At 39.8% G+C, this 16159-nt stretch overlaps 2 protein-coding genes across 2 annotated transcripts in view; one reads left to right on the top strand and one right to left on the bottom strand.

Moving 5' to 3' along the window:
• LOC132404262 (citron Rho-interacting kinase-like) overlaps nt 1-8852 on the top strand; it is a 222604-nt gene extending 213752 nt beyond the window's left edge. The window contains exons 47-49 of the mRNA XM_059988396.1: nt 853-900; nt 4070-4358; nt 4473-8852. Coding sequence (XP_059844379.1) covers nt 853-900; nt 4070-4358; nt 4473-4496 — 361 coding nt within the window. The 3' untranslated portion in view covers nt 4497-8852. The remainder of the gene's footprint in view (nt 1-852; nt 901-4069; nt 4359-4472) is intronic.
• The window catches only part of LOC132404267 (uncharacterized), a 504471-nt gene that overhangs the window by 400535 nt on the left and 87777 nt on the right, over nt 1-16159 (bottom strand). The window lies entirely within an intron of this gene.

Here is a 16159-nt window from a genome sequence, read left to right as displayed (position 1 = left end):
TGGTCCAGGACTTATTTCCACTTGGCATGATTAACTTATTATTATTTAATTATTTATGGTTTTATATTGCTATATTTCTTCACTATTCTTGGTTGGTGCGGCTGTAACGAAACCCAATTTCCCTCGGGATCAATAAAGTATGCATGCCTGTCTGTCATTTGCCTGCTTTCTCCCCATAAATGTTGTCACCCTTACTAATGAAGAACCTATCAGCCTCAGCTTTAAATGTACCTAATGACTTGGCTTCCACACTCATCAGTCACAATGAATTTCACAGATTCACCACCCTCCGGTTAATGAAATTCCTCCTAATCTCTGTTCTAAAGGGATGTCCTATTCTGAGTCTGTGCCCTCTGGTTCAAGACCCTCCCATTTCTTGAAACATCCTCTCCACATAAATTCAATATAGGTCTTTCAATATTTGGTAGGTCTCAATGAGATTTCACACTCCCCCCTCCCCCACCATTCTTATAAATTTCTGTAATTTACAGACCCAGAGCCATCAAACACTTCTTATTTGTTAACTCTTTAATTTCTTGGATCATTGTCGTAAACCTGCTCGGGACGCTGTTTAATGTTAGCACATGCTTTACTAATTGTGACCAATTGTGTTCCTATCAGATAAGTGAAAAACTGGATGCCAGGAGTAGTTGACCTTTTCATAATTTGTTTTAGAGGCTGTATGTTAAAGAATGGGGATGGCACTTTGAAAGCAGAAAAAATGCTTCTGAGATAATGAAATATGAATGCAGATCTCACTTTGATAGGTGAAATAACTCAGTACATGTTCCCTATCTCTGTTGATCATAGCAATGACTGAGATATGTACAGCACGTGCTGTTTCTCTTCTAGGTCTCCTTCTCACAACATGGATCCTGTTCAGCCAACAGCAAATGCAACGTGAGTGCGCAGGCAGCAATTGTTTCTTTGTGTAAAAACATGTACTTGGCATGTGTGTGCCTGAAGTTGTCCAGCACCATTTATCATCATATTGTGGATGTTAGTGCAGACTTTTTTGTCTTTGGAACTGCTTGTGGTATTCAGTGTTTTCTTCATTGTACTCCTGTTGGCTTAATTGTCTGCAGAACAATTTGCTCTGAAGAATGTTCTTTTTCCAAGTAAACCTTTTCTCTCCCCACTTTATTTATATTAGAGGCTACAAGAGCTGTACTTGCATAACCAGGTGAGATTTCATGTCCAGCAACTGAAATAAAGGCTGTGGGTTTTGGCCTTACTGTAGAGGATAACGGTGTAATTTCTACATTTGAGGAAGTGCTATGCTTTGTCAGTCTGAGGCAGTGTTCTGTGTTCTCAGTTGAATGGAAATGATTTTGTAATGAATCCTCCCTCCAAAACGTTTCTTGTTTATGGTATTTTGCTGAACAGATTTGCCGTACATATTTATTTAAAATCAATAGTGACCATACTTTCTAGTAACTAGTTCAGTGAGAATTTCTTCGTGACAGCCTGAGAATGTGTAAGGTAAATAACCTGTACATATATAGATAATATCATCAGTGCAGGCAGGGCAGTCTGTACAAGCTAAAGGTGTTGCTCTGGGTTTTTCCTTTAAAGAATAGTGGAAGAGTTTGCAGACTGATTAATAAGCTGATAACCACAACATAAATTCTCCTGACATTGCTTATCTCATAGTGTATTACGTGAATGGGTTTTATGTATCCCCACAATCCATTTGATATGGAGGAGAGTCACCCAAACCTATCAGGTGCAAGTTACTCTACAGAACATAATACTGAATTAAAAATGCCTTGAATGAGGCTCAAACTTTGCAGCATCTGACAGTAAGGCAGAATGTTGCTGCACAAGCCAGATGCTTGCTTGTTTTTGAATGTTAATTGTGGTTATTGTATCCACAGTGAAGACTAGTTCATTTTGATATAAAGCCATCCTTATTCTGCAAGGAAAGCTTTAAGATGGAGCCTTTCTGGAGCATAACAAGCGCTCCTCCAGAGAATAACCACTCTGCCATCAGATTTCTGAATGGTCTGTTAAGCATTTCTCCTCTCTTGCAAGATTTATTCATGTGATTTAGAATGATTTTTAATGTCTTGCATTGTATTGCTGCTACAAAACAACAAATTTCATGTCATATATAAGTGGTAATAAATGTGATTCTTTGCTAGAACATTGTAAGCAATTTGGGAGATACAAATGAATCAAAACTTAGTGTCTTGAACTGTAATTAAGCCAATTACTTCAGGGGAAATAACAAAAGATTTGACAATCAATAAATAATGGTAACATTAAAGAAATCTTTCAAAATTACCAGTGCACATTTTGTTGAGGAAAAGGTAACTAAGAGGTTCAAGCTAAAGCTTAGAATGTGAGAAAAGTGGTAAGCCTGAGAACAGTCAGGCTTCAAGTCTATCTGTGCAGTTGTTTAAATTGACCAGGCACTGAGTAGTGCCATGTTCCAGGACGTGGATCCACAGCACCCCGACCAAAGCTGTTCTCAATCTCGGTGCAGTGCTGGGAGCAGCCCAACCTCACACCCGGGTTAGGTGGACAGGTATCGAAACTCTTCCATGTTGACTCCTGTCCAAATCCATCACTCCATCTCGATAGCGATACAAACTTCATCTGCGAACCCGGCAGTTTGAACACGTTGTGCCTCGCAATGCCCCAGCACAGCTCATCCCTGGAAACAGCCTCACCTCCACCTGCCCCCTCACTGTCTGCGGCCATAATTCACCACAATTTGCTTTATGGAAGATGTTGTAAATCACATTTTTAGTCTATTCACTTGCCTTATGATTTACCAGTAAGCTGTTGCACATCTTTGGCATGTAGCACCATCTTAAACTGGGACTTGACTAGTTAATCAGATACTGGGAGTACACAATAAGGTGATTATAATTAAAGGTTTAGGGACTTGATATTAGTTGGTATGTCAAAAGAGATACATAGTTTAGAATCTCTGACTGTCCTGTTGCTGGTATTGTAGTGATACACTGTGCAGGGATTGGGTAGAGGGAGCTTATTGTTAAAATTCCATTCTATTCTGTACAGCACTGAAGTGATACTACTGCAGAAATATACTGCATCCTGAAATTGAGGATCATATCTTTTTGTTTCCCATGGGAAAATCAATATAGCTCCAGAAAACTAAAAAAGTTACAAGTTCATTTATTATCAAAAAATATATAAATTATACAACTTTGAGATTTGATTTCCCAGAGGTAGTCACAAAGCAAGAAACCTGAAAGAACCCAATTAAAGAAAAAAGTAAGAATAAAAAGACCAACACTTGATGCACAAGATAAAAAATATATAAATCATGCAACCAACAGGAGTGATCAACAGCATTTGGAACCAAAATTGAATGCTCAGATCCGAACCCTGGAGTAGGCTCAAAGCCTACTGGTAACCAACAGTCAACTGGGGACAGCCCACTTACCTGTTGCTCCAGCCTCTTCATCGCAGATGTTATGTAAGATTAAGATGCAGAGCAATTAAAGAGATTCTGCTTTTTAAAGGGTGCAAGTTATTATTAAGAAATAATTAAATCATATCCAAACACCCTTTATGTGGCCTCACTGTTATGCTATACCAGTAGCAGACATGGAGGGTATCAAGGGTCCAAAGGTAGTCAGGAAGGTAATAGCACCAAGCTGATTCCAGGGTGCTAAAGCTATGTAATAGCACCAAAGGGAGCAAACTGATTCCAGGGTCCCAAAAGCTATGTGTCTAGACCCTTCATTCCACATCAGATGAATTGTCAACTGGCCATTTCCCTCTACAGATGCTGTGTGACCCACTGCATTTCTCCAACAGTTTGTTAGTGCAGAGAAGTGTTGGAGAGATACACCTACGTATCTGCAGTGTATGTGTTGAGCCTGATGTCGTATGTCCCATTGATGTCATTGAGCAAGACAGAAAATACAGTGTAAGTTTTATTGAGATTGATTTAGGATTTAGTCTCTTCTCCCTTCAGCTGTTGTCAATGGCTAGAAAAGCTGAACCTAATGATGCTCTGTCTTACCCTGTTAGAACTAGCAAATTTAAATGCCTGAGTGATATTCTTTTCTTTTTCCTTCCATGTGGGCAGCAGCAGTCCGAACAAGCGAGGACTTCCCTCGTACAATGAACACATGTCAAAGAAGTTGGCACCTTGCCCAAGAGAAAATTCACCTCAGAATTTGAACAGGTCAGTCAGGTACAGAGAAGGGAGGCAAGAGTCAAGAAGGGACAAATCACCACGGCGAGCCTTGGAGAGGGAGAAATCACCAGGCAGACCTTTGGACACCACCAGAGAGAGGTCACCAGGAAGGATATTGGATGAAAGCAGAGGTGGTATGCGTTTACCTGCAGGATCCGCAAGAGCTCCGGCTACGAAGGTATCCTCCACATCATTGGTTAAAATTTAGAATTAAGTAATCACATGCATGCACTAACACTTTCCAACCTTGCTTATCTAAATTGCAAATGGAATTAATGTTTGTATTTAACAGCCCTGGGACCAATCTGCTGTATGAGTACACTGCTGTCTTACAGATGAAGAGGCATGTATTGATGAACAGAGGGAGGACAGCTCTCGGACTAAGGAAATGCACGAAACAAATTAAAGTCACGCACATTTATTTGCTTCAATCACTAAGGGAATGGGAGGGTGGGGCATTAACTTTACTCTACATGCTGCTCGCAATCTAAATTAAGATTGGCTCTTGGTAATGTGGGTGACTCATTCATCTGTGGGGAAAAGGATTTGCAGAGTTAAATGTACAAAACTGGAGAAGGTTCACTGCCATTTGCAAGATTGTTCCTCTTGATAGCAAATCCTTTCAAATTTTCTCCAGTTAAGTTTGTATAGTCAAATGGTTTGCAAGTTTGAACCAGAGATGAAATTGGTTATTAACTGTACACAGTTCATTACTTGAATTTTATACAAAGGTCATGAAGAGAAACTGAACATGGAATTGCAGCAGGACTTAATATATATTTTGTTATAATCCATAGCCCTTGGCTATTTACTCTCTGCTGTCTTGCGCTGCTGCTTTGTCCTGGATGTATTGTACATTCAAACAAAATTGACTGCAGATTTTTGTATTTTGTTTCTCTGATCTGTGTCAAAAATTCCCAGTTCTGAAGTGTTCCTATTTTTGTGATATTACTGTATTTTTCTCTTTGTACTGCTTTCTGTCGATATGCGACTCGTAAGAATAAAATTTGAGTCGCATTTCTGGTGACTCATTTTCCATGAAAATACTTAAATAAATTTAACATAATTTGCATATCTTCACATTGAAACTGTTTTTATTTTATTCTCAGACATAAAATGGCATAAGTGATAAAACTAGCACAAAATGTTTTAAGACTTGAGGGAGATTCTAGTTGAAGCGAAAGCTGTTTCATAACTGTTCAAAAATTTTTTGCTCAATTCTGGCCACAAATTCACCACAAACTAATCTGCCAATTCAATGCAATCAGACTAACAGACCCTGTGGTGAAAGACTCAAAGATGACCTGGAATCTTTCATCATTAGCCTAACTCAGACCTGCATTCGTATGACAAGTTCACATTTTGCAAAATTACAATACAGAAAGTCACTGGTAGGGAACATTAAGTAAGTAGAGATAATCTATAATATTGATCAATAGCAATTAAAACAAAGATTAAATAAAGTAAAACAAGAAGTTGTCCCAAGTCCAGTGAAGTGTAGAGAATCATTCTGAGGTCAGGAAAGCAAATATTTTTATTCAGAAGAAAAAAAACCAAGACTTACGGAGTGCAACACATAGATACATCTCAACATAACTTGTGTACATTCATATATTGTGATAAAATTGATCAAAATGTTATAGCATAACACATAAAGGTATACCACTCTGTAATCAAAAATTTAAAGACAGGTCATACATCATAAAAAAAATTTATATAAAAAAAAGTCAACCCACTACCAACTACCAAAGAAAAAAGCTGATGGATGATAATGGATAAATTAGAAAAGAAAACATATTTGCTTAAGAAGATAAGATAAAAATATACATAAAAGTCTGTTCACTGTTAAACTTTATAAATTGGAAAAGTAATTTAGGAAAGATCACCAGATATCATAAAAAGATTGTTTCAAATTTAAGACTGAGCAGCGGATCCTTTCTAAATTTAAATAAGACATAATATCACGTAGCCATTGAAGATGTGTAGGAGGGGTAAACTCCTTCCATTTAAGCAAGATTGCTCTCCTTGCCAAAAGAGAGGTAAAAACTAAAACCTGTAGGTTAGAAGTATTTAAAGTTATATTTTCATCTGCAATAATACCAAACAAGGCAATAAGGGGATTTGGGTCAAATTGGACCCTAAAAAGTTGTGAGAAGGTATGGAATACTTCCCACCAAAACTTTTCAATTTTAGGGAAAAACCAAAACATATGAATTAAAGAGGCATCAGCAGAGTTACATTTATTACAAAGTGGAGAAACATTCGGATAAAAACTGGATAGCTTCTGTTTAGAAATGTAAGCTCTATGAACCACTTTAAATTGTAGAAGAGAATGACGAGCACAGAAAGATGATTTATTAACCCGTTTAAGAATTTTATTCCATCTATCATCAGAAATCTGGCAATTTAGGTCATCCTCCCAAGCTTTTTTTATTTTATCTAGAAAGTCTTGTCTAGATTCAATCAACAAGTTATAGATACCAGTAATAGAACCATTAACAAAAGGTTTTAAATTTAAAGATCGTCCAGTAAATTTTTATCAGGACCTATAGGAAAAGTAGTTAATTGGAAACGTAAGAAATCTCTAATTTGAAGGTATCTGTAAAAATGTGTTTTTGGGAGTGCAAATTTAGTTGACAATTGGTCAAATGAAGCAAGAGATCCTGAGATAAACAGGTCCCAAAAACACTTAATACCTAGTTCATCCCAATCTTTAAAAACTTTGTCAGTCATGGAAGGGATAAAAAAATAATTAAGGAGAAGGGGAGATGATAATGAAAAATTCGCTAAACCAAAAAATGTCCTAAATTGAGACCAAATCCTTAAAGTTTGCGTAACAATTATGTTATCTGTTATTTTATTTGCTGAAAAAGAAGAATATGATCCAAGAAGAGATACAATAGAGGTATTTTTTACAGTATTAACTTCTAAGGAGACCCATGATGGGCAATCTTTACGATAAATATAATAAGAGCATAAAGTAGTATTCCTTATATTGGCAGCCCAATAGTAAAACCTAAAATTAGGTAGGGCTAATCCACCCATCTCTTTATTTCTTTGTAGGTAAACTGTACTTAAACGAGCTTGCTTATTATTCCAAATATAAGATGTTAAAATTGAATCTGAAGAATCAAAGTAGGTCTTAGGAATAATCAGGAAAGCAAATATGAATGGAATAACATTGTCATGACTGACAACACATCAGCATCATGTGCCAGGTGATGCCTCCCATCCTTCTCATTCGTAGAGGAAGTTCAAACCATTTGCTCTCAGATGCAAGCCCTGGTGTGCAACATGACAAGAAGAACAGAGGACATGCAGATCATAACAAAATGCTGGTGCTAAACAATATATTTCACATCATATAAGACAGGGATAATAAACTTGTTTCTCATTCTGGAGATGCACTAAGAATGAAGTGAAAGTGGAATGAACAATTGTTTTCCACAGACAGCTTTGTTCATTTAGGGATTTGTGGGAACAGACTTCAGTGGAGTGGAAAAAATGCATAAGGCATCTGTGCTTCAGTAATGATATCTTCAATGAAAGATGGTCAAGGACCAAACATAATTCCAAACTCAAAATCAACAATGGAAAACACAACAGAACAAAATTTGGCATGTTGCCTTGAACAAATCTGGAGGAGACAACAATCCTAGATAGAACTGATCTCAGGATCTGTAATGAACTGTTACCTGTGGCGATTCTGAGTGACAGAGCAGGAGCTGGAGGCAGGCGAGTCATAACCGGAGGGACCAAAGAACATGAGGAGGTGAGGTAGGTTTTTTTAATTGATCGACCTTGTTGCTCCTAGAGGGTTCAGGGATCCACTCTCCTACACCAGCCGCCTAAAGAGCAATGAAGCAGGAAGCTAACATCATGTCCCTCTGTGGTGACAGATATGTCATTTTATCTGGGCACAGCTCCAGCCTGGATTTGTGAAGTCAGGTGAGTAGGAGAGGGGGTAATGAAGAAGCAGGGAGGTGATAGCTGGAAAAAGTGAAGAGCTGGCAAAGGAATCTGATAGGAGAGGAGAGTGGACCATGGGAGAAAGGGAAGAATGAAGGGCAACAGGAGGAAGTGATAGGCAGGTGAGAAGAAAAGAGATAAAAAGAGAAACCTGAGTGGGGAATTAAGGAAGAGGAAAGGGGAAGACAGAAACATTACTGAAAGTTAGAGAAATTGATGTTCATGCCATCAGGTTGGAGGCTACCCAGACAGAAGATAACTTTTCACTGTCTTTGCTGTAGCCATTCCATGCAATGTAAAGGGCCACTCACATTGCAGTTTGAAGGCCAGCCCACTCACAAGTGACTGAGTGAGGTGAATTGCCTCAGTAGGCCCTAGCCTCCAGATCATTTTCACTCAGTCTTTGCCTTTTATCCGAATTAGCTGTTTTCTGTATTGTTAAGGAAGCTACTGTTGTCCTTTGTCTAAAAAAGTAGTGAGGTGGCGTTCGTGGGTTCAATTTCCATTCAGAAATCACTGAGTGTGTGCCTTCAGGCTCCTGTACCTCCTTCCCAATGGGAAGAGGGTGGAGGAATCCTTAATGATGGACACTGCCTTCCTAAGGCACCACTCCTTGAAGATGCCTTGGATACTATGGCACTACGGTGACTAGTACCCATGATACAGCTGACTGATTTTTGTTTTTATACAAACTTCTGCAACTTATTTCAATCTCATGTGGCAGCCACCCCCCCCCCCCAACCAGACAGTGACATAGCCAGTCAGAATGCTCTCCACAGTACATTTGTAGAGGTTTTTGAATGTTTTAGTTGACAAAACCAAATCTCCTCAAACTTCTAATGAAATATAGCCACTGTCTTGTCATCTTTATAGCTGCTTCAAAATGTTTCATCCAGGTTAGGTCCTCAAAGATATTGACACCCAGAAACTTAAAATAGCTCAATCTCTCCACTTCTGATCCCTCTGAGGATTGGTTTGTATTCCCACTTCTTACCTTCCTGAAGACCACAATTAGCTCTTTGTTCTTCCTTTCGTTGTGCAAGGTTGCTGCTGTGACACCACTCCACTAACTGGTAATATCTTGCTACTCTACACCCTTTTGTCACCATCTGAAATTCTTCCAACAAAGGTTGTATCATCAGCAAATTTAAAGAAGCTGTTTGAGCGATCCCTTGTCTATTCATTTCTCCCCATTAATCTTCCTCCTGGCACTTATCCCTGCAGATGGCCTAAGTGCTATTCCTGCCCATACAGGATTGTTTTGTCAAGCACCTCCACACCATCTGCCACAAGTGGGACTTCCCAGACACTAAACATTTTAATTCGATTCCCATTTCAGTTCTGATGTGTTAATCCATGGCCTCCTCTTGTGCCATGATGAGGCCACCCTCAGGGTGGAGGTGCAACATCTTGAATTCCATCTGGGTAGCCTCCAAACTAATGGCATGGATATCGATTTCTCTTCCGGTGAACAAATTCCTCCCACCCCCATACTTACCCTATTCCCCACTCTGACCCTTCACTTCTTCGCTCCTGCCTATTACTTCCCTCTGGGTCCCCTCCTCCTCCCCTTCCTCCTACTGTTCACTATTAGATTCCTTCTTCTCCAGACCTTGACCTTTCCCACCACCTGGCTTCACATATCACCTTACAGCTAGCCTTCTTTCCCTTCTTCCCACCTTTTTATTCTGGCATCTTCCCCCCCCACCCCTTCTCAGTCTTGAAGAAGGGTCTCAGACTGAAGCATTGACTATCTACTCATTTCTATAGATGCTGCCTGACCTGCTGAACCCCTTCAGTGTCCTGTGTGCATTGCAATATATTAACAAGATTAATTAAATATTAAATACACAACACAACATATTTATGCATTTACAAAGAAAGCACAACAGTGACTATAGTTCATTAGGAGTTTAGGGAGAATTGGTATGTCACCAAAGACACTTGCAAATTTCTACAGATGTACCATGGAGAGCATTCTAACTGGTTGCATCACCCTCTGGTACGGAGGGATTAGAAAAAGTTGTAATCTCGGCCAGCTCCATCATGGACACTAGTCTTCCCAGCATTGAGAACACCTTCAAAAGGTGTTGCCTCAGAAAGGCAGCATCCATCATTAAGGACCCCCATCACTAGGAGATGCCCTCTTCTCATTGCTAGCATTAAGGAGGCAGTACAGGAGCCCGAAGACACACATTCAATGCTTCAGAAGTAGCTTCTTTCCCTCTGCCATCAGATTTCTGAGTAGACAATGAACCCATCAAAACTACCTCAGTAATTTTCTTTTCTTTTTGCACTACTAATTTAATTATCTGTTATACATATATACTTAATGTATTTCACAGTTTTTATTATTATGTAATGCAATCATGCCGGTGATATTAAATCTGATTGAGATTCTGAGAAGGGTTCTACCTTCACTAGAGGACTTTAAGACATTAAGATGAAAAGGGTTGAGGAAGAGGAACAAGGAGACCAAGTGGTGGAAGAGCAATTTGGCAGCAGACTGTCAGGACGCTGGAGCAGGGATCCAATCGCAGACCCAGTACTGTGCAGAGAGTGATATTAATTGAGTAACTAATCCCAAGGTGCAAACAAAGTTGGCGTCAAAGTTCAGGCAGAGATCAAAGTGTCAGAGAAATTGAAAAACCAGAATCATGAAACAGACAGAGTCGATATTCAGACAGAGTACAGATACAATTGCTGGAAAGGCTCAGGAAAATTCACTGGCACAATCTGGCAACAGACAGGTGAAAACACTGGACTGGAATGCAGATGATAGGTGGAGCACAATGAGACACAAGTGGCAGCAAAACAGGTAATAATGAGAAACAGGTGAGAGGTGGAGTACTCAGTGATACAGGGGCCGGAGTAGAGCAGGAGCGGGGACAGAAGCACGAGGCATGAAAACAAACAAGAGTACATGACAATACAAAACCACAGAATGACCTCTAGGGAGAAACACACAAAAAGATGGAGTTCAACTGGAGGTACTGACACAGACAGTGACAGAGGAGGGCCTCTGCACGTTCTGCAAGTGCCAATCTTATTGCCTAGAGGCTAATTACATCCATAAGCTCCATTTTCATGTGAGTAGGTTATAACTGGAGAAGCAACCTGCTGAAAATGTAGATGCTGCACCATCAGTGATCATCCATACATTCTCATTAACTTGCTCTTTGGCTACTTCCATGTGAATGTGTGCGAGAGTCTCCTAAAATCTGGGACCTCTGTCATATTCTTCAACAGCGATCCTGAAAATGTCTCAACTGCCCAAACTTTTCATCTCCTTGTATTTTTAAATCTTCCATATTGAATTAACAGTAGCAGAAGTGAGGGCACATTACAAAAGAAAGTTCAACAAAACCTCATCCTTCAGCTTTTCAACTGGTTTAACTCACTCAGAGAATTAACCCATTAGATACAATTTTAACTATTATGGGGCATTCTCTATTTTCTAAGAATGAGCTAACCTCCATTGGGATGAATTTCTTGTGTCTCTAAATCACTTCTAAATCCTGAGATGTCAAATGCTGAGTCCAAAAATATTTGAACTCCCAAGCTAGTAAATCCTGTATCCCCTGCACTGGAGGCACTAGCTATAATTTGGTTGGTTTAAAAATAATTTGTATAACGTGTAGTTAATTCAGCTGGGTTGACTGATAATGTCCTACTGTTGAATGATTATTATTAAGCATGTTATCGGGGTCATTATAAATTCAGTTTGTTGGGGGATGGGTTTTGGGGGTAATTGTATTAGACACTCATCCTAAACCAGAATGTAAGGGATAGTAAATTCATGGAACAGTGAATTCTTGGTGCACAGTACAGCAGAGAGAGATAAAAGATGAGCATGTGATAGAAAAATAAACAGTACTTCTATAGGGTTGGTACCAGCTAGTGAAAGTCTGTAACAGGCTCAACTACTCCGACCACAGAAGGTGATCTGTAGTGACTTACGCCTGGTTACTGGCCCAGCAACAGCTTGATAAAGCTCCAGGACAAACTCTTGCCATTGTACATGTAAAGAAAAAGCAGAACAGCACACAGCTCACAAGCACTGAAGCTTAACACTGTCTACAGGCTTACCTCACTCTATGTATACAGGGTAGAGGTAGTTGTGGGGGGAGCGGATAAGAAATAATGTATGATCAATGAAAACTTCAGATTGGGGAGCATTCATGCCAGGACGAGTGACTCCCCTGTTGATGTCAGCTTGTAGTAAAGAGAAAATTTGTTCTAAAGAAAACCATGAACTCCATGCCAATTCTTTCCATCTGCAAATGTAAATGTTAACATTCTTTTTCTAGGGTTTTGAATATACTTCGACAGCTGCTGGTCTTATGGTGGTAATGTCACATTCCGCATCACACCTTCATAGAGCTCTCCACATCATCAATAATGCTTAGCACACTCCATCTGAATACTTCACACGTGATGGATGATAAAGCACCAGCCTACCCTACATAGTGTTCAGCACAGAGTTATTGTAATTTCCCATTGTTCACTGTAGTCTGACACACCAAATATCACCATAGGTTGTGCTATGGTATCATTATCTAGCCTATCAACATAATTTTGCTTTTTTGGGGATAAATGAGTCCAAGGGATATAGAGAATTTCTGTTTATCAATGATAAAATATCCTATCAACTATGGTTCAGTTGAACCTGCTCACATCTGAATTACAAGGTCATTACAGAATGTGGAAACAAACCTCATGTGAACACTGACTACGGGGCATCCAGTAATATTTATCTCATCTGCTGGCACTTGGCCTCCTATATGTGAGTAATTCAAGTGCTTGTCTAGACACATCACAAATGATATCACCACTCTCCCAGGCAATGTACTCACCCACTCTCCAGGTGAAAAGGGTGACCTCAGATCCCCTTTAAACCTTTTACTCCTTACCCTAAAACTATATCATCTAGTTTTATTTACCTTTGAAATGGTGAATGATTCCCATTGTCTACCCCTCATAATTTCACATACCTCAGTCATGTCCCCCTCTACCTCCTCTGCTCCCAGGAAAACAGACCTAGCTCCTCCAGTCTCACATAAGCTTCATTCAAGTAACATCCTGGTGAATTTCCTGTCTCACAAAGCTGTCTTTATATCAGGAGCTTAGTTCTCTCAGATGAATAGAAAAGTGTCAATGGACCTACCTTAAAGAAGATAATTTTGGAGAATTCTCCCCAGCGCAGGAATTCAAAAAAATCCTCATTCACTATTTCTTCAACACTATAATATCAAATAAGCTCATCTCCAAGCTCCTGGGCCTCAATGTTGATGCTTCCCAGAGCTTACTTCCCTGCTCTACTCCCTGGCCAGACACAGCACCAACTCAGTCTTTAGGTTTGATGATGACACAACTTGGAAAGAAATTGTGTACGTTGTACAACTGAGTTTTCAGAACAACAACCTAGGCCAAGGTGAAAAAGTCAGTTGTTGATAGAAGGTAACTGGATGATGAACGCAGCCCAGTCCTCAGCATCAAAGCTTCTGTAGAGTCATACAGCATTACAACACAGAATCAGGCCTTTCAGCCCATCTAGTCCATGCCAAACTATTATTCTGCCTAGCCCCATTGACCTGCATCTCAACCATAGCCCTCTATACCCCTCCCATCCATGTACTTATCCAAACTTCTCTTAAATGCTTAAATCAAACTCTTGCCCACCACTTGTGCTGGCAGCTCATTCCCCACTCTCACATTCCTCTGAGTGAAGAAGTTCCCGTTGTGTTCTCCTTAAACATTTCACCTTTCTCTCTTATCCCATGAGCTCTGGTTCTGGTCTCACCCAACTTCACTGCAAAAAGCCTGTTTGTATTTACCTTATCTATATAATTTTATATACTTCTATCAGATCCCCCCTCATTTTCCAGGAAATTGAGTCCTGATTGTTCAACCTTTCCCTACAACAAAACTCCTCAAGTTTCAGCGAAATCCTTTAAATTTTCTCCATACTCTTTCAATCTTATCGATATCTTTCCTGTAGAGATGGTCAACAGCTTCAGGTTCCTAGGCAGCCATATCACAGCAACCTAACCTGGCCCTTCTCACTGATGCAGTGATCAAGAAAATGCATCAGCATATTTACTTTCTTTAAGCATCTGAGAAGATACAGCTTGTACATTATGATTTGCATGACCTTCCACAGATGTGCTATAGAAAGCATCCTGATGATTTACATCCCAGTCTGATACAGCAACTGCTCTGCCAAGGGCTGTCACAACCTGCAGAGGTAAATACTGCCCAGCCATTCACAAGCTTGTCACCCAGTCCATCTTCACTCTGTGTGGCTTCAGAAAGGCTAACAGTATTGTCGAGAATCCTGACCACTCTGGCCATTTTCTTTCTCTCTTTCACCTTCTGGAAGGAGATTCTGGTCCTTGAAAGCCCAGATGTCCAGCCTTAAGAACAGCTCCTTCTCCCCACCGTAAAACTTCTAAACCAATCAGCTCATTCACATTCCCTTCCCAGTACTATGGTCACTTTAGTGAACATTTAAATCTCTGTTATTGTCACTAGGATTGTTTGTGCACTACTTCAGATGCCTCTACTATCTTTAGACCATTCTGTTACTTTGTCTTTGCTGCTGTATTTATTGTTGAATTTATTATTACCAAGTACCCAGACTTGATTAGGGAGCTTAAATTAAAGGAATCCTTAGTAAGCAGTGATCATAATGTGAGCCTTCACTCTGCAGTTTGAGAGAGAGAGAGAGAAACTAAAATTAAATTTATCAGTATCACAGCTGAATAAAGGTAATGACTGAAGCATGAGAGACGAGCTTGCCAAAGTTTATTGGAAGGGGACACTAGAAGGGATGGTAGTGGAGTTTCTGTGTGCAATTCAGAAGATACAGTATTGTTTTTATCCCAAAGAGGATAAAGCATTCTAAAGGGAGAAAGAAGTTGCAGATGTTAGGTAGAAGGAATATAGCTGTGCATTATTTTCTAAACAGGAAACCAATTCATAAATGGGAGATGCAAAGGAATTTGAGTGTCACCCAGTTTGGACATGGCCCAAGTGCGGAGTGAGAGAAACTGAAGCGGGTCGATATTTCACAGACTTTAATGCAAACAGTGCTAAAGGGAAGAGGATAAACGCTAGGCCAAACAGGGTCACTAACTAAAACACTCAAATGGAAAACAAAGCCTACAGTTCAGCTGAAAAGAACAACTAAAGATTAAATGAATACCTCTGGTCTTCAGAGTCAGTTGACTTGACAGTTCAGTTTCTCAGGCAAGGCAGAATGCAAGCAGGCAGTGAAGCATTGCTGTGTCCAAGTCTCGACAAACACTACAACGGAATGAATGGAGTTAAATACTATCATAATGAAATCATAATTAGCTGTCACAAGCATATTCACGAGCGCTATTGCCGTATCTACTGGACTGCTGAATCCATGGTTGTGATATTGAGAGTTGTTGCGCAAGATTTCTGGAAGATTAACTAGCAGGTTGAGTCGATAGTAAGGAAGGCAAATGCAATGTTAGCATTCAGTTCAAGAGGACTAGAACATAAAAGCAACACATTAGTTAGACCACATTTACAGTATTTTGAGCAGTTTTGGGCCTCATAGCTAAGAAAAGATGTGCAGATATTGGAGATGGTCCAAAGTGGGTTACAAGAATGAATTGGGAGTAAAATGGATTAACATATGAGGATCATTTAATAGCTCTGGGCCTGTATTACCTAGAGTTTAGAAATGGGAGGGATCTCATTGAAACCTACTGAAAGGCCCAGAGAGGGGTGACATGGAGAACATGTTTCCAATAGTGGGTCTAAGTACAGTGCAGAATAGAAGGACATCCCTTTAGAAAAGAGATGGCAAGGAATTCCTTTAACCAGACAGTGGTGAATTTGTGAAATTCCTTGTCACAGACGTCTGTGGAGACCAAGTCATTGGATATATTTAAAGAGGAAGTTGAGAGGTTCCTGATTAGTCAGGGTGTCAAAAGTTAGCAGGAGAAGGCAGAAGAATGGGTTGAGAGGGAAAAT

Source organism: Hypanus sabinus, chromosome 13 (genome assembly GCF_030144855.1).
Source record: "Hypanus sabinus isolate sHypSab1 chromosome 13, sHypSab1.hap1, whole genome shotgun sequence".
Lineage (NCBI taxonomy): Eukaryota > Metazoa > Chordata > Chondrichthyes > Myliobatiformes > Dasyatidae > Hypanus > Hypanus sabinus.
This window is presented reverse-complemented; position numbering and strand designations above follow the sequence as displayed.